The 23505-nt window shown below is 32.3% G+C and overlaps 2 protein-coding genes and 1 pseudogene across 13 annotated transcripts; 1 reads left to right on the top strand and 2 right to left on the bottom strand.

Annotated features, from left to right (window-relative positions):
* Positions 1 to 556: 556 nt before the first annotated feature.
* On the bottom strand, positions 557 to 5739 carry LOC137807285 (uncharacterized). 10 transcript variants are annotated; one of them, XR_016519738.1, is made up of 8 exons: positions 5555 to 5739; positions 2945 to 3036; positions 2116 to 2235; positions 1924 to 1987; positions 1781 to 1834; positions 1550 to 1636; positions 1270 to 1332; positions 557 to 990 (listed from the first exon to the last, which is right to left on the bottom strand). XR_016519738.1 is itself a non-coding variant. In XM_090300746.1 (8 exons), the coding sequence occupies exons 3-8, from the start codon at positions 2998 to 3000 to the stop codon at positions 913 to 915; spliced, it is 483 nt and encodes a 160-aa protein (XP_090156872.1). In that variant the 5' UTR covers positions 3001 to 3036; positions 3222 to 3311; positions 5555 to 5736; the 3' UTR covers positions 557 to 912. The 10 variants fall into 10 exon arrangements, 9 of the variants coding, with proteins under 9 accessions (XP_090156872.1, XP_068463952.1, XP_068463953.1 ...); XM_090300746.1 differs by lacking the exon at positions 1781 to 1834 and adding an exon at positions 3222 to 3311 and having other exon boundaries at positions 1909 to 1987; positions 5555 to 5736; XM_068607851.2 differs by lacking the exon at positions 1781 to 1834 and having other exon boundaries at positions 1909 to 1987; positions 2945 to 3050; positions 5555 to 5736.
* A 6231-nt stretch (positions 5740 to 11970) lies between these two features.
* LOC137807292 (uncharacterized) lies at positions 11971 to 23159 on the bottom strand. Of its 3 annotated transcripts, none has more exons than XM_068607873.2 (8): positions 23011 to 23157; positions 22683 to 22768; positions 19582 to 19649; positions 18368 to 18440; positions 13583 to 13698; positions 13401 to 13505; positions 12860 to 12959; positions 11971 to 12316 (listed from the first exon to the last, which is right to left on the bottom strand). In XM_068607873.2, exons 2-8 carry the CDS (start codon positions 22764 to 22766, stop codon positions 12140 to 12142), a joined length of 723 nt encoding a protein of 240 aa, XP_068463974.2. In that variant the 5' UTR covers positions 22767 to 22768; positions 23011 to 23157; the 3' UTR covers positions 11971 to 12139. The 3 variants fall into 3 exon arrangements, with proteins under 3 accessions (XP_068463974.2, XP_068463975.1, XP_090156871.1); XM_068607874.2 differs by having other exon boundaries at positions 22683 to 22917; positions 23011 to 23152; XM_090300745.1 differs by lacking the exons at positions 11971 to 12316; positions 12860 to 12959; positions 13401 to 13505; positions 13583 to 13698 and adding an exon at positions 13705 to 13919 and having other exon boundaries at positions 23011 to 23159.
* LOC150028820 (uncharacterized) lies at positions 20280 to 21239 on the top strand (annotated as a pseudogene).
* Positions 23160 to 23505: the final 346 nt, after the last annotated feature.

Below are 23505 nucleotides of genomic sequence, written 5' to 3'. Positions count from 1 at the left end.
ATTTGTTGGGTTTCTTTATCTTTGTCTGGGATTTTATCTTGATCTGTAGTACAATGTTTGTTGGATCCTTAGTTGGCAGGATTCTAGAAAACCTGTTTTTGGAATTTTGTACAAAGGTTGAGATACCCCTGAAGTGTCTCATTTTATTTTATTTATTCTTTGCTGATCAAAAACAAATCTGATTTTTAATAATTTTTAATTATTTACTATAAGACAGAAATATATGTTTCTTTCCAAGTTTGTACAACTTCCAAGACAATTAAACCTACATTGAAAGAATGGGATTATCTGATTGACTACTGTACTTTTAAGGATTTTTTTTTTCTTTTATAGTTTTAGAAACTAATGTAAAAATGTTACACACTTAAAAACAAAAAGATTTTTTAACCTCAAATTATGAGAATATAATTGTAAGTATATGGCTTGATAGAAGAAATATAGATTTGTTTTAAAGTTATTATAAGATGTAATGTTTAATAACTATATTATCTATCAACATCAAATGTGGTAAAGTATGCTAAATTCTGAGTACCCAAAACATATATCACCAGACCAGTTTCTCACTAAATTCTTAGAACACAAAAGAATATATAGCATATCCAAAAAAATAAATGCAACTTTTAAGACAAACAGTTATTTGCTTTCCAAAGAAGCCTCTAGCATTCAAGTAGTTCATAGAAATATTGACAAATTGGGTTTGATGAGAAACATCATGTAGATTCTACTCTAGAAGTTGGAGAATATAGACAAGGAAATACTAAGATGTCAACACAGGAACAATGAAAAATGCCCTTGACGAGGACTAAAACCAAATAATATTGGCCCTTAGTTGTGAACTTGTAATGATTTACTGATAGATAAAATAGGTAGTGTATGATCAGGTGTAGCTCTTCAACCCCCTCCGCTGAAACCTTACTTTGAATCTGATGACCACATGCCGTGTCGCTTGAAGAATTCTCTAAGTCCATAAGCACTTAAGTCGTAGCTGAACTGCAAGTGCATAAAATTAAATTGAAATTGGATAAATTATTACAACATCTCCCAGATGCAAATGAGTATATGTCAGGCATGTACAAACAAATTTGATAAGTTTTCTAGTGACTTAATGGTATATTACTATTCTTACTACCTATACATATACTCATTATACTTATTTGTTTGAGAGGAGTTAAAAATTCAAAATAACAATAATTAGTAATAGATATCAGTTAGCCTGAAAAAGGATTCTCAAGGTGGCAACTAGACTTAATGAGAACAAAAACAACTTACTGGCAAAACTTTCACATTATATTTAGTAATATTCGGTTCAGCTACCCTTCCCTGTTTGTCTGCCTGTTTAAAGAAACACAAGTCTCAAATTACAAAAGAATTTACATGGAGTGGTAGTCAATGGGCAGATTAACATATGAATAGAAACCATATTACTGCTGCAGAATACATCCTTTCTGATCAACCACTCCATTAAAAGAATACTTTATAAAACTTATCCAGTAGGAAATTTATGCAGTGAAGTGATCAGATAGTGATGAACAGGTAAGGAACACCATACTTGTATTGGACTGTGAAATATTTCAATGAATGGATACTCCTTCTTTTGCCGAGTTATACAAAACCCAGGATACTTCGGACATTCAACCTGCAAAGCACCAGAAAAAAAAAACATTTCATCAATGCACACTAACATGCTATAGAGTGCACAGAAAATACATAGCCCAAACTCAAGAAAATAATAATAATCACGCAATAAAATACAAAGAAAAGAAAACTGCCATGTGAGTACATCTGTGTTTATGTTTTTGTGATTCTAGTTCAATCTAACGGGACAGGTGCTATGCTGCATCAAGAGAGATGTTATTGATACGATTGCCAACAGTTGCACGAGCACATTAATTATGAAAAATAACTTGCACGCATAAATTTTACATGAGGATAAAACTCAACAGCAGCTTCTTCCAATACTTTGTCAAGATGTCGTGTGTAATTCCCCCTGCATCATCAAATAACTAATCGTTATTAGTTATCACTAAATCTTTTCACTTTTCCTTTGCATTAAAACTAAAGTCATGTTCAGATAAGGAGAACCGAATAAGAATTCAGAAGCTAACCCCAGATGACCTGATAGTAAATGCAGCAACTACAGGAAAACCTTCATGAAGAAGTGCAACAAACTCACGCTCAGAGGTAAAATGAATAACCCTAGATGGTCCAAGATCCTTCGGATAACCAGTATAGTACCTTAAGTTATCAAAATTCCAAGAAAATTAACACCTTACAGTAGAAAGAGAATCAGAACAGGCAAAACTATCCCATGAAAAAGGCACTGTGCCATAACAATGCAGCTATTTCTGGAGTTTAGGCGAACTACCGTACCATAGCCAATCCCTACCGAACTTCATTAGTGATATATACAGATTTGAAATTAGATTCCAAAGATTTATTGACATGATTGGAAAAAAGATTAAATATATTTTTGGTATCTCAATATATTTACCAATCCAAGACTAAAAAGTACTTAATAAAGATAAAATAAAGAGACAAAAACGAATTTTTCAATAAGCAAACAGAAATTTTAAATGACTCAGTTATAGCACAAGGAGTGCTTACTTGGCAGAAAGTACAGATTACACATAAAGAAATTAAACAGAGTCATCAACTCTCAAAAACCCATTTAGAACTATATAATTCTCCTACTCAAAACTTTTTTTTGTACTACAATATGCACAACCTATCAAGCCCCAAGTTACCGAAGATGATAATATTATATTTTTAAGATGATAAAACACTATTTCAAGATATGTTGAGTGAACAATAATGTATTTTATTCTTGAAAGCTTTATAAATCAAGTTACTATAATTACACCACACTATAAATATGAATAACAAAAACCTGTCATATACAGCAAGTTAACACTGGCAGTTAAGCATCATATGCACGAATTCATACTTGCAAGTTGAACGGAGATGAGTGATCATCCGATCAAAAAATGATGAATCCTCCATTACACAGTGAATGCAACAGGCTAAACTATCCAGTTCCTGCAAATAAATACCTGTTACCGACAGACTACATTATCGAACACCTAGCAAGCATTGCACAGAGTGTGTGAAACTCAAATATGAGAAAAAAGTAAGAAAAGAAAATAAAGAAGAGTAATACAGAAACAGGAGTGAAATGAAAAAAAAAATCTAAGTTAATTGGAAATTTGAATTCTTATACCCACTTTGCATCACTTTTCCACCACCCAAACGGGGAATCGGACTATAAAATAACCCTGATGAAAAGATTGTGCTTTGAGTTTGGCACTTTCTTCCTGCACCCCCACAAAGTTGCGTAAAGACAAAACTGTCCCTATATAAACTGTACATTAATAAAAAAATTTGTATTCCGGATTATGAAATCCGGTAAATTTTTGGATTGGCCCTTCCGGTAAATTTTTGGATTGGCACATCCGGTAATTTCCCAGATTGGTGCTTCTGGTAGTACATGAATGATAGTGTTAATCCAAAATAAAAAAATGCAAAACATCCATAATTGAAAAAACCATTCCAGATCCGTTAATCCGTAATTCAAAATATGCATTCCAGATTCAGAAATCCATAATTGAAAAAAATCATTCCGGATCCACCAATCCGTAATAGAAATTAGGCTTCTGGATTCAGCAATCCGGAAATCAATAATTTATGCAAACTTTGCTTCCGGAACACCCCCTCATCCGGAATGCAACATGATTCACTTCCGGATTGATGAATCCGTAGCACACTCTCAGATCACGAAATTGTTAGGGTCAGTTTCGAAATTTAAAAAATTGTGGGTATGAAGCTCTGACTCTGGCACAAAATTGACACAACACAAGCACAAGGAGATAGCCAATGTATAAAATCCTTTGTGTATATTGAACACATAGGGTTATGTTTATATAGAAAAAGAAACATACGGAAAATATGGGCCAAGCCCATTACATAGATAGGAATATCTAACAATATCTATAATATCTTGTAATATCTAGTAATCTAATAATATCTAACATATACAAATATAATAACACAACTAAAATCTAATTAGAGAATTAAGATTTGTATAAATCACATTCTAAAATCAAGTTGTTCAATTTTCATATAATAGTGACATGGGAACACTCACCGCTTATATATACAAATATAATCAACATAACAAAATCTAAATTGAGAATTAAGATTTATATAAATCAAATTCTAAAATCATACCTGTCCAATTTCCATATAATAGTGATCCTCGAAAATAGAATATTGAGAAACATATTTCTTAGTAGTTATAACAACTAGTTAAGTCCAATGGAAACAAGCCTTAAAGAAATAATGAGCCTAAACTTGATTTTCTTTTATTTTTTTACAATATATCTAGTATCTACGCAGCATTTAGCCAATAAAAGATGTCAACTCTCTTTACTCGTGCTCAGCTGGGTTGGAGAGGTGTCCAAACAGTGTCGAAAAGGTGTCTGAGCGGGAAAAAAGATTAATGAGTGTTAAAGTGTGTCTAACAAGTACCATGTCTGGTGTGGTTGGTCGAGCAATCACAACCTACACAATTGGCCGGGTTTCCCTTTAGGGAAGGTGGTTGCACGTGGAACCATGTGTGCATGGAGAACAATTTTTTTATTGGGCTTAGGTTTAAACCAAAACACCCATTGACCCAATAAGAGTTTTTGTGCGAGCAAAACCCGAAACCTCAAAATGAGATAGAACAGAAAAACATGGGGATTCCACTGTTTCCACAATCTTTGGCAGTTTTCCTTTAGGGAAGGAGGTTGCACATAGAACCATCTGTGCATGAAGAACATTTTTTATTGGGCTTGGGTTTAAACCAAAAACCCTTTGACCCAATAAAAGTTTTTGCGAGCAAAACCCAGAACCTCAAAATGAGATAAAACAAAAAAAAACATGGTGATTCCACCATTTCCATAATCTTCGGCAACAGTCCTACTCTGGCATAATATTGCATGTGCTCTAAATTGGACATGGGGGGCAGAATCGTGAATCATGCAATTCGACGTTTTTAATCGCGATTTTGACTACTATGTCTAATACCATCTTAGAATTAAACTAAAAGTTTAACTCAACCACACAAAATTGACTTGTTAGAGGAGGATTGCCCAAGCTTTATAAGCTCTATTTGAGTCATGTCTAGTTTAGAGAGACTACACACCAAAAGGTTCAATTTAAGGAAGTCTCAAAAGAGGCTAAATTACAGTGAGCTAGGAATGACTGCAATTAAGAAGGCTTTCCAACAAAAACCTAATTCCTTTAACCAAGAAAATTAAAATTATCCGTTCAATTGGTCCAACGGTGGGAAACAGTGGGAAAACGAGCAAAAACAGAAACACATGAGCAACAACCAAATTGAACGGCATTCCAAAAGGGTTTGTACAAACCAGTTGATAAAAGTGAAATTGGGAGGGGAATGATAAAGAAAAATGGAGTGAATTGAAAATATATTAGGGAAAGTGATAGATCGATCAAACACGCTTCAAACAAGATAAGGAAAATGGAAAATAAAGAGAAAATTGTAGCGACTTACAGACTATAAAGGGAACAGGTAGAGAACCCTCGTCTTCCCAGAATCGGATGCAAGCTTTGTCGCCCTTCGATTTCCGCTGGCGCAGTCGCAGGTTGCAAGAACAGGCTCGACCTTTCTTTGTTTCCCCCCACACTTTTTTTTTCCTTCGTTTTTGTTTTTTCACTCTCTCCCCTTTACAGCATAATAACCCTAAAATTAATAAAACTCGATAATCATGGTAAAATAATTGTATATTTTAAATCAACAGCAATAACATTCTTATCATAAAAGCATATATACAGTGTAATCACAGTTAAAATAATATAATTTTATGATAAACACTTCATCAAGTATGATTATATTCGATTTTTAATATAACAACAAAATTTTAATTTTAATTTTATTTATATTTTATTAATATTAAGATAATTAAACAGGTTGTAGTCTTTACTAATTTCACGTATATATTACAAAATTAATGTTAATGTGTAATTAATTTTTGAAAAAGTTTTTTCTGCTTTATTTTTTATATATTTTTTTTCAATCATATATTAACATTAGTTTTATTTAAAAAAACAAGTGTGCATGTTCCATTATATTACTTATTAATAAAGTTTAAATAAAATTAAAGTTATTATATTAATATTATAATTTTTATTGTATTAAAAACTAAATAATATCATCCTTATTATCCAATCATTTAGGATTATATTTTAAAATGTTTATTTATTTTGTTATCTGATTTTTAATAATTTTTAATTATTTACGGTAAACCCTAAACTTCTAAGACAATTAAACCTACTTTGAAAGAATTGTACAACTGATGATGAACCATTTTTTTAAACTGATGAAACAAACATATAAATATATACGGTACATTTAATTGATTTGTAGTATTTAATTGGTGGAAAGGTTTCTCATAATATTGTGTAATTTAATATCACTTATTAACTCAAATTTCCATAGTTTCTTTGGAAGGTTCTGTTATAGAAATTAATATTTGTCTAAGTATCAATATTTTATAGAGAGAGTGATAAAATATTACCATTAATTATTAAATAAAATTGAGTACAATTAATATTATTAAAATTTAGTCTTGGTAGTTAAGGTTTATAGATAGACAAGGATAAAAAAGACAATGACATCCAAATGACATTAACATTGTATATTATTTGTTTTATTGTTACTTATTTGTTTATTTTAAGTGAGCATTAATGAATTTTTTCTATTATTAAATAATTGGCATAAATAATGGTAACATTAATAAATTGTAATTAAATACAAAAGTTTTACAATTGTTTAATATAAAAAATTATTAAAGATACAATCAATAATCTTTTTATAAAAATAAAATCAATTAATATTTGTGATTGTTTTATAGATTTTTTCATGTATTATACTTACGTATACATTTATATATGTAATTTCATTAAATGTATGGTGTAAAACATACATGGTCTAAAAGAGTTATCTATGTGATAAAACATTGTGTTATATTAGACATTTTTACATCATTCAGTTTAATCTCAATATAATGTCCAATACTTTATTATATCGTATGAAAGGAAATGAAAATTGACTTATGCTAATTTAATGTTAGTAGATATAGATATTTTATCCTTACCTATGAATCTTATCCAAAGAATCTTCAAAGATGTCACTGTTTTTTTTTTTCAAATGACTTAAATTCATTCATGTATATGCCTTACTAAATTTCTCTTCTCATAAAATTTAAGTCGAGTGGATTAACAAAATATATAATTGACTTTATGCACAATTTTTTTTTTGTCTTACCAAGTGTTTTAATCTCGTAATTTTTCAACTTATATGTTCAAAATAATATTTACAAAGAGGTTTTTCAACCACATGGTACATAACTAGTCATATCAAAAGTAATAAATTCTAATTCCATGATTTTGTTTGAGTGATCCCAAATAATACATTGCAACTAAGTGTATCAACATAATAGTATTTATAAGATGTCTCGTTTGAACTAACATTTCAATTAACATCATTGCACTTTTCAATACAATGGAGAACTAATAATTTTAATACAATAAATTATTACATTTTTAGGTTATAAAATAAATAATATCACAACACACACAAATTATGACTAATTTTAAAAATCCCTTTAAGGGAATTCATATTTCAAATAGTCAATGTAAACAATTTTTTTAATAACATAAATATTTGTTGTTCTACAATAAAGAAATGCTACTTTCAGATCCTTCATAAAACTCAAATAAGCATTGACACATCAGGCATAAAGTTAATAAAAAATCATTAATGTTGAATCATTATAGTTTACATGCTAAATTGTAACTAGTATACTACCATTTCAATTCCTTTACTTTTTAAGGATGAATATTTGTTTCCATGTGTAAACAAAATTATTTATATTTTATCACACAATTTACATTCTTTGATAAAAATTTAATTACGTGTGTCTATAATATTATAGACCAATAATTTAATGTCTACATGGATCTAAATTATACACATGAAATTCTATATATCTCAACACATTACATTTATATCGATCATTCTTTTTAGTATCTTTTACGATGATTTACATTATTAAAATAGAAATGACTTGTCATGAAGTAGTAACAATGATACTAAAGTCATTCACCACTCAGAGTCATTTTCATCATCATATCTGAATATTATTAATAATTAAGCAATGATTAATATTTAAGTTTGATAAATTAATAATTGTCAAAAAAGTAACACTATAGAAGAGAGGAATAATGGATAGTAGATCAAAAGCATTTGAAGCATCCAAACTTCTATATGGAGAGTTGAAGTGTCTCTTGATGTATCTAAAACCTAGAGTATTTGTCTTGTGTCTAGGTTAATATTAATCTTATTATTGAATTTAAACTTAAATATACAGACTTTGTTGTTATTTTAATTAACACAAAAAAGTGTTAGTAATAGAGGATGTGAAACTAAACAAATTTGACTTATACTTCATCATACACTTTGTATTACGAGTGTACAAAGAAGAAAAATTGTGCACTTTTTTTAGATGTTTGAAAAATCTTCCAAAGAGTGTAGTTAATATATTCTAGACATTATAGCTAAAACAACTATTATATTAAATTTGCTAGCTCCATACCAATGTTGGTCTCAATATAACTAGTAACAAATCAATTTGTTCCTAAACTTTTTATTTTAGTTAATGTAATTCTAAATTTGTTTAAAACAACTCATTTTGATTAATTTTATAAATGCAACTAGTCTAGTCTAGAGCGAAACATGAAATGTATGTGACATTTTAAGTTGATGTAAAAAAATTATGTAGTTTTTGTAGGTTTTTATTGAGATTTTTTGTGTTGTGCGTTTATGAGACTTAGAGAGTAATTTTATTCACTTAGTTTGTGGAGATACAAATAAATTTTTATAAAAAGAAAATAAGAGACCTAGGTAGCAAAGAGAACAACTTACAACTTCAGGGATATTTTTCTCCAATGCCATGGAAAAGGTTCAAATTAATGGTGTGCAAATGATCCAAAAGTTGCAATTAAGCCTATTAGAATTTCCTATGATATCCTTGGACATTGAATTACATGCATTAACATTCACCTCCAGGATTGAGAGATTTGATTTGAGATGATTTGAAGGGAAATTGTGAAGAAAATTAGGTTGTTTGGATTAAGATAAATAGAAAAAGTTTATAAAAGTTTATGAGTGATGTGATGGATGTGATTGAAATTTATTTTTTTAATTTTAAAAAATGTAAGTTTACATATTTGCCCTTGTATTTAAAAATTATTGGATTGATTATTTGTGAATTATAATTGTTTTGAAATAAAATATTATTTTCGATAATTGAAATATTATTCCGGTATTGTGTTAGAGCTAACTTCGAAAAAAATATAAATAATGTAAAATTTGCGTACCATGTTTACAATTGTCAGAAACTTTATTTAGAAAAAAAAAATTGTAATTGTGATTTTTTTTTTTTAATTATAACTGTATGAAATTAAAAGATTGTTTTTGTTATTGTGTTGGAGCATATTATTTTCGATACTCTATTGGATATATAATTTGATGAAACAAAAAATATTTATGAAATAAATATTACTGCAATAAATTATAATTTAAAGCGAAATTCATGGATAAAGTCTGTGCATAACAAATATTATAAATGTGCATTCGTGTCATATTTAAGATTATAGATCCGAAAAAGAAAACCACATATGCATAATAAAAGACAACCAAATTTTTACATAGTTTAGGGATTTGCAGTAATTATCTCCACAAACTTTCTCATTCGTCGCTCGAGAGGTAGACCAAAGAGTTGTTTTACCGCATTAGGATGACCACACAAGAAGTCATAACAGTTATCCAACGGATCTTCATGTTGTATGTTCATTTCCACTAACATTTTCCAGATATCAGATTCAAAGTACTGAAAAGTCGATGTACGACGGAGTGTGTGCGTGTGTTTACGAAATATGGACTTTTTTTCTTCTTCTGCAATAACATGACGTCTGTTATATTGCAGATTTTCTTTTATAGGATTAACCACTCGCTGTGAAATGGCTTGTTGCTCAACAATATAACATAACCTATCTGACTGATCGCTACCCCTCCCAAGGATATCAATTATCCTTCAAACCTTGTATTAAGCCTTTCCAATTGTATATCAATGACGTCCACCATGAGGGCTTTTCTTTTTTATCCCCTAGAAGAAGAAGTACCACCTAATAGTTGGGATGATTGAGGTGGCATCGATGAGGGTGTTAGATTAGGTTCAGGACTATATGAATCATCATTAGGGCCAACTGAGCAAGGAGTTTCACATTGGATTGCATCAATATCTGACTCTTCCAGGATGTACCCTTTATTGTGATCGTTAAGGTCTACATTAAAATTATGAGTCTGAGTTAAACTTGATGACTGTAGTGTTGTTTTCCAATTGTGGCCGCTAGCACGATCAAGCCTCCATAAGTTTTCCATCGAGTTGTAGTGCCTAATGGGTTTAACGTGTGCCACTTTGCGACTGTGGGTTTTTCCTGTTCATTAATGAACAGAAATACATTGATATTCATAATTAATGGTTAATGTATACGATAAGTCAACATCAAGTTGAATACGTTACCTTTATCAACACATCACACACTTCATCCTTAACCTCAAAAATTTTTGAGTTTGATTCCATGCGAAACCACTCAGTCCACTAAATAGATCATGGATTTCACGCCATCTGTCCTTAAGGATTTTATTCTTGTTCTTCACATGATTTTTTTGTAATCCTTACCAGTCCACTTTCATGTAGGGATTTAACGATGTTTGTGTAACCCTAGGTCATCCAACTACCGTCAATGCGATTACCCATAAATGCTTCATTGATCATGACATTCAACTGTCAAAAATTCATGTTTGTAATTCATTTTTTGTGTTCACAGATACCTACAAATGACTCCGTTGCAATACCCTTCCCACGATTCATGATAAAACCTAAGAAAAAAATTGAACTTTTACAATAAAAGAAATAGTTCCATACGTAAATATTAATAAAGGTGGAATCAATTATGAGTGATTATGTATTTTCTTCAAAATTTCTTTAAAATATTTATAATAATTTATACAAAATTATTAAGGAAAATAATTGTAATTTTATAGAATAAAAAATTAGTTGTTTTATAATAACAATAGTGTCAAATTCACATTTAACTCAAATCAATCTTATAAATTACCAAAACTAAAAAAATATGGACAAGCATCGCAACTCATAAAACAGAACAAGTTTTGCTGTCCAATTAACTGTTGATGCTGTTAAAAAACTAAAAAGAATTGATAATAAGTTATATATATTTTTAATCAATTTAATGGAACTTAGTTTCTCTACCGTATCAAAGGAAATCAAAATTATCTTTTAACAGTTTCTAAATACTGTGTACATCAGTGATACGATCTAAAAAATAATATCACAATTATTTTTTGGGATGGGAAGGTAATTTAATTGCATCAAAAAGATATAAATGAATCTTCGTTAAACCGAATAAACTAAAACAATCCTTTTCAAACCGCGCCAGAAAATACACAGTTTTAGAAATGTTGTTGAACTGTGTTGTAAGCTTTCATTTGGAATGTAAGTGAAAAAGATTGCTAGAAGAAAAGAGACGATTCCCATTGATGAAAGAAAATGAAGACAAAGGAGTGAGGAGACAAATTTTAATACTGGGTTTGAAAGGGAGTTCTTCGAATTGAACTCGAGAATGATATAGTTCAAAACCATGTAATAAAAGTAGACTGAATTACTAAACGACTGAAAATCATCCAAAAGTTTAACTCCATTCAATGTGCCTCATGATTGACTAATACTTTATGAACAACTCCAGTCTTCATATTTAGTATTCTAAAAACACAAATTAAGAAATGAGTTAACAAAAAGTTTTAATTAAAAATAAACCGCATGAAACTATGGTAATAGCTCATTTATAACACTTCCTCTGAAAAAATTATTTGCTTCTTTTAATCAATGTTAACATTCAAAATGAATGGTGAGTGACCGGAAAACAGATATTTAAACTATAGGAAAAGTTATATTGAATGAAAGCTATTTCTTGTACCCGGTGAAACCGAACTACACTATGTTACACGGATTAGAAGAATAACCATGACAAATACACATGTCATCACAAACATCACAAGCCATGTTAAGCAAGAAGTCTTGGAGCTCTCCGAGTAGATTGCCGTTGCTCGCACATTGGCACGACCAGTGCTTGCCAAACTATGCTCAATGGCCTTCTCAGTAGAATCAAGTATCTGCAACCCAGCCACAATCAATTCATTAGCCCTAAACCACCATCTACATTTCAAACTCCCCATCTGAGACTCTTATCAACCAAAAAACAAGGTTATGAATCAAGACTATTCAATCAACATTTTAACATGCCCTCAGTGGTTGTAGAAGTAATATTACAGCACCGCTATAGCCATATGCCGCAATACAAAAATAAATCTAAGACGAACTTTCAAGAAGACGAAAACTAGATTAATGTAATAATATAACCACCATACAAAGAATACCCCAATCCTAAGAATCGGACTGCCTTTGATTTCATATATATTCATCGGGGGGATAGAAAACATCAGAGTATGCGGAATGGTGCATCTATATTGTAACTCACTCCTATCAAGATCACCTCCGAAGAGATATATTTTAATTGTAAAACAATAAGATAAAACTTCATAGGATACAAAAGAAGATTTGCTTGTAATTAACTTTGCCCTGGATGACATTAGTTAGCATCACCATCTTGTACAACCGTTTAGCCCTGGTAATGAATGAAAATATAAGAATCGAACCTTTTCAGTATTTTGCAGGGACTGGCTCATCATAAGACTACTCTCTTTGAGTTGTTTTGCCAACACCACCATCTCATCAGTCAAATCTTCTTGAAGCATTCTAGAGTATAAAAGTGGACAAAAAAAACAAAATAGAGTGAAAAAAAAAAAGGAAATCCACAATAAATGCAAAGCATATAAACAGTAAACATAAAATATAAAAAGAATTTATTTAATACATTTTCATAAATAATTTTTCAGCAATTGTCTAAGGTATCATAATTATGGTAACTCAGAAACATGCTGAGGGCTCGTCAATGATGACCAAATAAACTACCAAATTAAGCCAGTAGAGTACGGTAACAGGCAGTTACTAATGATGTGACAATTGACATTAATATATCAGTGCTTGACCTGAAGAAAATATACTTTGTTGTTGTGGACAACTTAGCTTTACATAAGAACACAAGGTTTGCAAGTTTTCGGCTCTTCACCAAAGCAGTACAGAGTCTATTGACCCACCACTACATAAACTTTAAATAACAACGCCACTAAACAGTACCTGTGCTTTTCAATGTGTGCATGTGCACTAGCATCCAATTTGACAGGTGATGCATTGTCAGTCTCAGCAAGCTCGTGTGCTCTTTCTTCTGTACTTGATGTGGGTCTGTCCAATGAATCAGATCAGCAACAGTAAAACAGCCTACAAAATATGCATAGTAAGAAAGGCAAACTATAGCTTACACAGGCCTTCTTCTCAACCCAGAAGAAAGGGGTGACAGATTTTTTTCCTCAATTTCAGAAGGGTTTCCTTCAACAAAACTCCTTTCAAAATCTTTCTCGGATACTTGTGGGTCATTCTGGGTTAAAAAAACATCTGTGGTTAAATGAAAATTGCCTATTTGGTCAAAACTAAAAATACAGACAAGGAAAAACAAAAAAGGAACAATTTTTTTATGGCTTCATGATGCATTCCAACAAAGTCACAAAAAGTCAAGCCCTTGTGAGGAGCAACTTTAGAGATGTCCATATGAGGTGTGCCAAGAGAAGTATCAAGAGTGGTATCAGTATGACATTGTTCCTGAATGAAAGGGACAAAGATGACTCAAGAGATTCAAAAGACTCAGCTTCTATAGAACTCTCCCCCTAAAAACGCATTTCATTAAAAGTGACATCCATAGAGGTAAAAAACTTGACTTGGAGATATCTCTTTTTATTAGAAGCATAAGTAATGAATATGCATTTTACCAGCTCTAGGATCTAACTTCCCACAAAACTAACTATGAATATGGAAAAATTGAACTCATCCAAACTATGAAGACTGGAGAGAAAAGAAACAAATTGAAAGGAAGACATAGACTCAATGGGACTAAGGTCATCTAGAACTCGGGAGGGTAATCGGTTGAAAAGATAGGAAGCAGTGAGGCTAGCCACCCCTAATAAGAATTAGGGAAATACATTTGGAAGAGAAGTGTCAGTCTCACTTCAAGAAGATGCCTATTTTTCTTTCAACAATGTCATTTTGTTATGGTGTATCCAAACATTTGAATTCATGAACAATACCATTTTCCAAAAGGAATTTAGACATGTAATGATTTTCATATTTCCTCCCATTATAAGAACGCAATCGTTTAATTGACTTTCCAAATTGTGTTTTTATAATACGGAAGAATTTGACAAATAAGGTAAAAACTTCAGATTGCTTGTTCATGAGTAAAATCCATGTGACACGATTACAATCATCAGTAAAAGTGGCAAACCATTAACACCAAAAACACTAGAGTTTGAAAACATCAGAATGAATCAAATCAAAAGGATGAACACTCTTTTATTACTACGAGGAGTGCTTTGGAACTTGGCATACATCACATTTAAATGACTTAACAAACTCTAGAAAATAAAGGAAACATAGACATTAGAACAAAAAAAGATGGAAGTCCTAAACGACAGTGGAGAAGCCAAATTTGGCGAGACTCAAAAGTAGTGCAAGACTGGTGATAAAAGGTAGTAGTTTGTCCATTGATGCTATCCTTGGTTCCCAAGTTGTCAAGGAAATACAATCCTCCGTGTTCCCTAACCTTTCATAATGAGTGGGAAAAGTTACAAAACAATTAGGTCATTAGTAAGTTTTTGAACGAAAATAAGGTGATTAGAAAGCTTGGGAACATGAAGGACATCTTTAAGGCTGAGAAATGGCAAAAGAGAAATATTACCACATCCAATTATTGAGATACGAGTTCCAATGACAATAGTAATGTGGTTTCCAAAAAGATAAACATATGATGTTAAAAGATGTAAATGGGGTCATATGATTTGTCACGGCACAGTCTAGAACCCAACAATCCTAACATAAAGTTTTAAAAACATTAAAAAATGAATTGGAATTGTTACCAATCATGCTTAGAAAGCAAGTACCAAAAGGTGGCTTCCTTATAGAATCCATGAGAGATTTTAGACATTCAATTTCAGCACGTAGTGCAAGCATTCCTTCTTCAATTGAAGAGAATGAAGAAGTCTTGCTAGAATTTTCAAAATATGAATTTGCTTGATAGGTCTTTCTTGAGGGCTGACCTTTTAGTTCTACGAGACAATTGAGAGTTTTCTCCTTTCCATGTAGCTTGAAGCAAGCCTCCTTAGTAGTGAGTGCACCAATGACCTTCATTATATTTTAAGTTGATTTTAATGTTTTTGGGATTTGAAGTCCCAAGTTTGCAAGCCTTACCAGAGAAGATGGCAACTCATTTAGTGGATGCCTCATTCATCACGACCATTCGACGAGTTTCCTCACCTCAGACAATGTAGAAATCTTCGGAAAGAGAAGGGAGTTTTTCCTTCCAATGACTTTGTGCCCCCTAAAAGGGTCATATTCGGGATTCAATCCTGAAAAAAACTTAAAATTCCAGGATCGTTCAACGAATTGAGCAAGTTGACAGCATCCCTAGTAATTTCAAGCCTCAAATTTTGATATTGGTCCAACTCAATCCACAGACCCCCAAATTTTTAAATTTTGATATTATGTTCTAACTCATAGATGTAGAGATATCATGTCATATGGAATAAGTATTTACAAAGTCGTCCCAAGTTTCAGAAGCATAAGAGTAGAACATATAATTTCTACTAATTTTTGTAGTCATGGATCCTCGTTGCCATGTAATAATCGTCAAAATTTGGAAATTTAGGTTATTTGGAGATATAGCCTCTCCTTCAATATGGTTTAACCTACTCGTATCCTTTAATATTCGTTTGATAAGAGCCCGCTGGAGATAAATTCAACCATTAAGGTGGATATCATCAAGCATGTGCGGAAGATCAACATTACTTAGTGAAGTTGTCATGCCAAGAAATAAAGGATTTCCTCAACCCCCTCCTATTAAACAAATAACAATTGAAAAAAAGATAGGTTGAAGAAAAAAGCAGTGAACAGTGTTGTCATGAACAAAACAATGACAAATCTAGAACCACCCCCTCCAGACGACTTTGGCGACACAGGAATTGTTGCTGCCACACCGAAACTTCATGACGTGTGAGAACTCACTTCAAGTGGAAGAAGACGCGTGAGAAAGCACATGGCAGCTCTGATTGTGACCCAACTATAGGGATAGACAAGGACAACAAATCTCCTAGTGAGATTGTCGGTCTGATTGGAGGCTTCGACAACGGCAACGGCAATGGAAATGATACTGACAAAGTTGGTTCTAGGAAACACAAGTTGGGTGCACTTCAAGCAAACTCAATCAATGTTGTGAAACTCGTAACTTGAAAGAGGATCGGAAAGGGAATGAAAACTCGTAACTCAAGGATCGTAACTCGACTCAGAAGAGTTACTACTATCATAACATAATTAAAAATAGATTCATAATCCATAAAGGTCCAAATACATAACATAATTAAAAATAAATTCATGATAATGTTTAATACATATAACTATAAAATGAAATAAGAGAGAGGTATATAAAATCTCAACCCACAAAGACAAACAGCAGCAAATGAAATAAGAAAGAGGGGGAGGCACGAGCGGTGGAGAGGAGAGGCACGAGCAATGGTGACGGAGAATCACAGAGCTGCGGATTTTGTGCAACACTTTTGGGCCTCATGGGCTCGTTTTTAAGTGTTTTTTCTTTTTATTTAATGGGTCGAGTCACAGATCGGAGAGACTCAAAGATTCTCCGATCCGACCCATGACTCGCCAGATCGCTCTGATCCACGGCCAGTTTTCGATCCTAAATGCAATCCAGTACATTTTGCTCTCAAAAAAATCGCAAGATCGACAATCCTACAATCTAGATCGCGATTTTAACAACATTGACCTCAATAATCAAAGGAAATAGGTGCATTTCACGCAACCCTAAAAAGGAACCATAGCTAAGACCATAAAGAAATGCAGAAGCAAAGGCCCCAAGATCGAGTGCTCTGATACGAACTAGAAAAGAATTAATATGATTAAGACAAGATTTAAATCAATTCATTAATTTGAAACAATACATCAACCACTATATATAGAGAACTCTAACCCTAAAATAAAGATTACAAACAAATCTCTAGAATCTTCTAATACCACACTTCATATCCTAATGTAACTTATTAACTATATTTTTGTCTAAAATCAACACAAATGTTTATTCACTTTGTTGAATCTCACATGACAAAAGATTTACTTTATTCGAGGTTTTCACCTTCAACAAAGGGTTTTTCTTGCTACAACTAAGCATGTGCTTGGTTCTCCAATACCAAATTCAGAATCCCTCTCTTTGCATTCTTTCCCATGAATATAATTAGATTTTCGTCTTACATCAACCTCTACATTTTAAATTTTAGTGCATAATTGTAAAGTGGTGTCCACAATAAAATGTCCATCTCCTACCACTATCTACCTACTTAGCCTTAACCAAGCAGATCCTTACCCTTATGTTTATAGGATTGACATACCTTGCGACTTTAAGTACTCTATTTATCTTAATTTTTAGTGTACAACTTAAATTTTATGCCATAAAAGTAAATATTGACGACTCAAACTTAACAATACCGATGACTTATTACAATAAACACATGTGTTACTATGGAATTTGTTTCCTACATCGAGGCAATTACCTTTGTAGAGCCAACAAACATAGGGAATGCAACAATGCTTTGAATTATGTATTAGTTGAGTTACTTACTGATCAAAATGTGGGACTTCTTAGTTTGGCTTAAAAATTAGTTTAAATTTTAGCACATTCTTCGAAGTTTCATCTTTTTCTTCAACAAATACCCACCATTCAGTCTAGTTCTACTATCCCACAACATAATTGGAAACAAGACTGGTGTATTAGTTCTTTAAAAACAGGTTTAAACAAATGAAATATTAGCCATTTCACTAGATCCTGTAAAAAAAATTAAATCCATAAATTCCCCCTTTAACAAAGTTGTTTGTAGTTAGATGTAAGATCAGATTGAGTAAATAGAGAAACCTTAACTTATTAGTCATTTGGCTTAAAGATCTTTTTCACACTTTAACATCTCTCCAGGATACGTTAATTTATAAACACATACCACATGGTTAACCAATTTGGAAGCAATGGCTTCAACCTTCTCTGAGTATTCATTCAACGTAGCCTTTGAAATCCTGCATTAGGAGAGCACACATACACACAAATGAATGCACACACTTAAAAAGTAAAGGGCATATAATAGCTTTAATTTACTTACAAGTTAGAAAAGAGAACATATTGGACTATCTAGGGTCGGAAGAAGATGAAAAAAATAATCAACAAAGTTAGCTTTTAAGGAAATAAAATATAATTTAATATTTTCTGAGCAAACATTTTACTGAGTTAGTTTTTGGTTAATTCAGTCCAGCCAGCTGGCACGTGACAACTGGCTGCAACTCTCCATAACTATTTTGGTTCCTTGTAGGCTTAGTAGTTAGTTCAGTCCAGCCAGCTATATAATCTTTGTTGTAACAGAATTCTAAATGAAATGAGAAATGAAATTTTCTTGCTTCAATTATCTCCTTCTTTCTCTTCCCAGTAAACTCTAACAATTTATACAAATCCTAGATTTTATCAAAGACTTAGAAGATGGGAACGTATAGCTTAAGTTCAAAGTGAGTAATATTTTAGAGAGAATTTGTTGTGAATTATAAAGTAACTCCACTCTGTTATTCCATGATCTGCTGAACCTATATTTATCCTTTGAATATAAGGATAAGTATTGGGGTAGTCTCCTATTATGTTAGGTATGCTATTGGACTGGGCTTATACATTGCTCAATACTAGTTCTTCACCTAGTATATTAGCATGAATAAAAGTCTTAGAATATTTACATTACAGCATCACTCTTCTCCCTTTTCTCTTTCCATTTAATTCCTAACATTTCAATAAGTATTAGTAGTTTCTAGCATTCAACTCTTTAAACCCAAACAACACCCATTATAAAGAAAAATCCTAGCGTACTTAATAGTAGCATATCTTGATTCAAAAATTGGGGTGGCCATATGATGTTCAGATTGTGTTTAGGGTAAAGTATATCTAATTTTTTCTTTTACCATTTTCTATTCTATGAAACTTACAAACTTTGGGGCAGCCACCTTCCCCAACCCCATCCCCCAATCCTATGAAGACCCACATGCACCACTCACAGTATATTAAAAGTAAGGGTAAGATTTCAAAGAATAAAAATTGCCCCATGATTGTGTTGTGATATTATATAGTTTCACTTATAACTCCATGACATCTACGAAATGGTGAATAAAGAGACAATGATACCTTGGTAAGCCCTCGGGTGTCTTTTCTTCAGCCAACTGTTCCAATTGTTCACGTAAAGTAGCAACATACTGTAGAATGTCAAAATCAACAAATGATTAAGTTTGTGTTCTAGAGTTAAAAAATGACTAAGTAAAACATATAGGTCAAGAAAATTAGAAAAATATTATAGACATAATGTTGTTAATGTTGAAATGTAATGTTATTTTATTAATATTACCCTTTGAGTGTACTCAGGCTTAGGGTTAGGGCTTTAGGCAAGTGTCCTGCCTCCTTTTGTATCCTATATATTCACATCAATAAGAAACACAATCGTATAAAAAGATATACATTATTTTTCAAGTTGGTATCAGAGCAAGCGATACTCTATCTTCTTCATTATCTTTGTTGCCTCCACACCATCGTTGTTTTGAAAAAATAGTCAGGGTTAGGTGTGCCTTGAGGAGTGCAATCCATTTGCGGTGGTTGTGCAACCAACCGATCATCCACATGTCGTAATGCGCCAATCTATGCGCTTCCATTTGTGGCAGGCATCCTCCACATGTCGCCTTGCCGTTGTTAGAACCTCTCAATAACACCTATGTCTAACTCACTGAACTCTTCTGTCTTTGTTTATGACTTTAGTTTTCTGTTTCAACGCACCTTTGTGTTGGGTCGCATGGTCTCTCTTATTTGTTCTCAGTTTTGGTCACTTCTCTAAGATGGCTTCAATAGGTTATGCTTCTTTCTTTTCAGCTACTCCAATTATTACAAGTGCAAGGCTCAATTGGAAGAATTATTCGTCTTGATCTGCATTCATGGAATTATGGTTCCTTGGTCAAGGATACAATGACCACTTTAAAACCAAACTCAACTCTATTTCTGATGCAGACAAATCCCAGTGGCAAAAGATTCACTTCCAACTATATTTCATGGCAATCACTTGAACATGATGTTTTTGAAATACTCCGATCCTTCAAAACATGTTTCTCTTTTTGGAACAATGCACACAAAAATTTTGCTAATGATATCCAACATCTCTTTGATGCAACTCAAAGAGTAACTTCCCTCAAACAAACCAACCATTATATGGTTTCTCATATGGCAAAGGCTAGGGCTATAGAATTGAAAAGATTAATAGTGACACTCAATAGAAGAACTTATGTAGTCTTGATTATGAGAAGCCTACATTCAAACTTTGATCATGCCGTGATCAAATTCTAGCTCGTGATCAAATCTCTTCTATCAATGGTTTAATTACTAGACTCATTTGTGTGCCTAACCTAATGATAGATGACAATCAACCTGAAGTTATTGAAACTTCTGCATTGGCAGTCTCTTGTAGAAAGGAGAAGGTCAAAACATACAAGGAGGACGTGGTGGAAGAAGTGGACATCCTCAATGTTCATATTGCAAGAGAAGGGGTCATACCTAAGAAAATTGTTATTCCTTGCATGGTTTTCCAAACAAAGCAACTCAGTTGGGTAAATCTGAAAAATCAGAATCTAAAATTCTTTATGAAGAGAACCAAGAATTATTTAGGTACAACGTAAATCAATTAATCAATCAAGGTGAATCCTCTTCAATGCCAAGTGTGTCAACTGCAAGCATTTCTCGTGAAAGGTCATAGTCCATGGATTCTTGATTCAGGTACTTCAAACCATATGTCTAGTAACATTTAGTGGAAAGAAATAGATGAAATTTATTTCTGAGATATCTTACAAATGTGATTACAGTCTCTATTTATAGACTGTTTTACAACCTAATTAAAGAAATAAATAATAGGCAATGAAAGCCAGAAATAATGAGTGTTTAAAGCTGTACAAATCAAATAAAATAAAATCACTAACAAATCTGTCCTAATAAATGTAAAATGGAATCTGCACTTAATTATAACATAATTCTCCTAATTATGCAACACATTTCTTCCTTTTCCTCCATTTCTTACCCCAAAATTCCTCATCTTGTTACTGTTGCCAATGGATCCAAAGTGGCATCTCAAGGAGTTGGCCAATTTCTTTATCCCCTTCACTAAATTTAAATTTAGTCTTATTCATTCCTCATTGTCCTTTCAATTTAAGTTCTTTGAGGCAATTGACTCGGGGTTTAAACTAATCAATGATCTAACAGTTAATTCTTTTTATTACACAGGAAGATGGTACGGGTCGCCAATAGCCAAGGGATACACTTATATTTATGGTCTTAACTATTGTGATACTTTTTTTCTTATGGCTAAGATCAACATTGTTCTCCTTTTTCTTGCTATGGCTGTCATTCGCCACTAGCCTCTTCACCAACTTGGCATAAAGAATTCTTGGAGGAGGAAATTTACATGGAGCAACATCTTTGGTTTGTTGCTCAGGAAGAGTTCAGTTTAGATTGTAAATTACATCAGCCTCTCTACGGCTTGAAGCAATCAGCTCAAGTTTGGTTTACTAAATTTAGTCATTGTGCAAACTTTTGGATTGAAACAAAGTGAGACAGATCATTTATTGTTTTATTGTCATACTTCAGAAAAGTGTGTTTATCATATGGTCTATATTGATGGTATTGCTATTACAACAAATGATATCCCTAGAATTGCTCAATTAAGACATCTAAATATTTTATTGGTATTGAAGTGACACAATCAAAAGAATGTGTCATCGTTTCACAAAGAAAATATGTTCTTGATATTTTGGAGGAGACATGTTTGACAAATTGCAAGCATGTTGATAGTCCTATGCACTCAAATCAGAAGTTAATGAGCGACCAAGGTGAACTTTTCTCAAACCTAGAGAGATACAAAAGATCAGTGGAAAAACTCATTTATGTCACTATAACAAGACCTGATCTAGATTTAACAAATGACTAAATAAAACATATAGGTCAATAAAAATTAGAAAATATTATAGACATAATGTCGTTAATGTTATTTTAATAATATTTTCTTTTGAGTGTACTCAACCTTAGGGTTAGAGTTTTAGGCAAGTGTCTTACCTCCTTTTGTATCCTTTGTATCCTATACATTCACATCAATAGGAAACACACTAGTATAAGAATATATACAATGTTTTTTCATCCAACCTATTTGTTCAAGTGTTAACTCTAAAATTAATAATGAAAAAACATATCTTCAGACTTACATGCACAAGTTTTGCCTGGTTTTGCTGCTGAGGTGCAGCCGCAAGCAACCTCCTTAAGTTTACTTCTGTTTTATTGATTCCCATACCTATAGTGTTTAGAAATTATATGAATTATCTATAAATTAAACATCATTAGCCAAACAAACAAAGGTAACAATGTATGACTGAAAATAATTAGCACTTATCAGTAAAGCTTATCCGATCAAGCTACCCAAATTAAACACAGCCAAAAACCCTAAATATCAATGAAACCATTTCAATAAGTTTAAAGATGAGAAATAAGTTTTGATTCTAAACATGGGCATTCCAAAACATACTCAATACTTACCAGAATAAGCTTTCCGAAACAAGCAACCCCACGCTTTCCTCTCTCTCTCTCTTGTTCTTTTTCCTCTCAAAGATTGTGGTAGAAAACGGAGGTGCAGTGGAGAAGAAGAAGAAGAAGACACAGTGGCAACAATGACTAAAGTAATGGCAAGTGCAGGTAATAATAATGGGACTTCTTCTTCCTGCACCCTACATTTTTCTTCCTGCACCCGCATAATTTTGTAAATTCCAAAACTGGCCTTTACCTTGTTTCGAAAGCAACTTGTTGATTTTCGGATTGTTGAATCCGGAAGTTTAATTTTTGTTACGGATTGATGGATCCAGAAGATTACCGGATTCATCAATCCGGAATATTTATGAATTTTTCAATCTGGAATGCAAAAAAATAAATGCGAATTTTTTATTCCGTAAAATTACCGAATTGCATTGTCTGGAAGAAGAAAGAGTAGTGTGGATTTTATGTGTATTTTTGGGTTTTTAAAAAATAATAGGGATA

Source organism: Phaseolus vulgaris, chromosome 3, assembly GCF_051622355.1.
Source record: "Phaseolus vulgaris cultivar YP4 chromosome 3, ASM5162235v1, whole genome shotgun sequence".
In the NCBI taxonomy this organism is placed as follows: domain Eukaryota; kingdom Viridiplantae; phylum Streptophyta; class Magnoliopsida; order Fabales; family Fabaceae; genus Phaseolus; species Phaseolus vulgaris.
Note: the sequence above shows the minus strand (reverse complement) of the source record. Positions and strands in the feature narration are given on the sequence as shown.

What these genes read in the sequence shown, in the direction of transcription:
- LOC137807285 (XM_090300746.1), bottom strand. Translation starts at nt 3,000, where the DNA reads ATGGAGGATTCATCATTTTTTGATCGGATGATCACTCATCTCCGTTCA. An exon ending in CATCTCCGTTCAACTTGCAA is followed by an intron (nt 2,236 to 2,944) that starts GTATGAATTCGT and finishes TGATAACTTAAG; the next exon opens with GTACTATACTGGTTATCCGA. An exon ending in CTCATGTAAAATTTATGCGT is followed by an intron (nt 1,637 to 1,908) that starts GCAAGTTATTTT and finishes GGTGCTTTGCAG; the next exon opens with GTTGAATGTCCGAAGTATCC.
- LOC137807292 (XM_068607873.2), bottom strand. Translation starts at nt 22,766, where the DNA reads ATGGGAATCAATAAAACAGAAGTAAACTTAAGGAGGTTGCTTGCGGCT. An exon ending in ACACCCGAGGGCTTACCAAG is followed by an intron (nt 18,441 to 19,581) that starts GTATCATTGTCT and finishes CTCCTAATGCAG; the next exon opens with GATTTCAAAGGCTACGTTGA. An exon ending in GCACACATTGAAAAGCACAG is followed by an intron (nt 12,960 to 13,400) that starts GTACTGTTTAGT and finishes TTTATACTCTAG; the next exon opens with AATGCTTCAAGAAGATTTGA.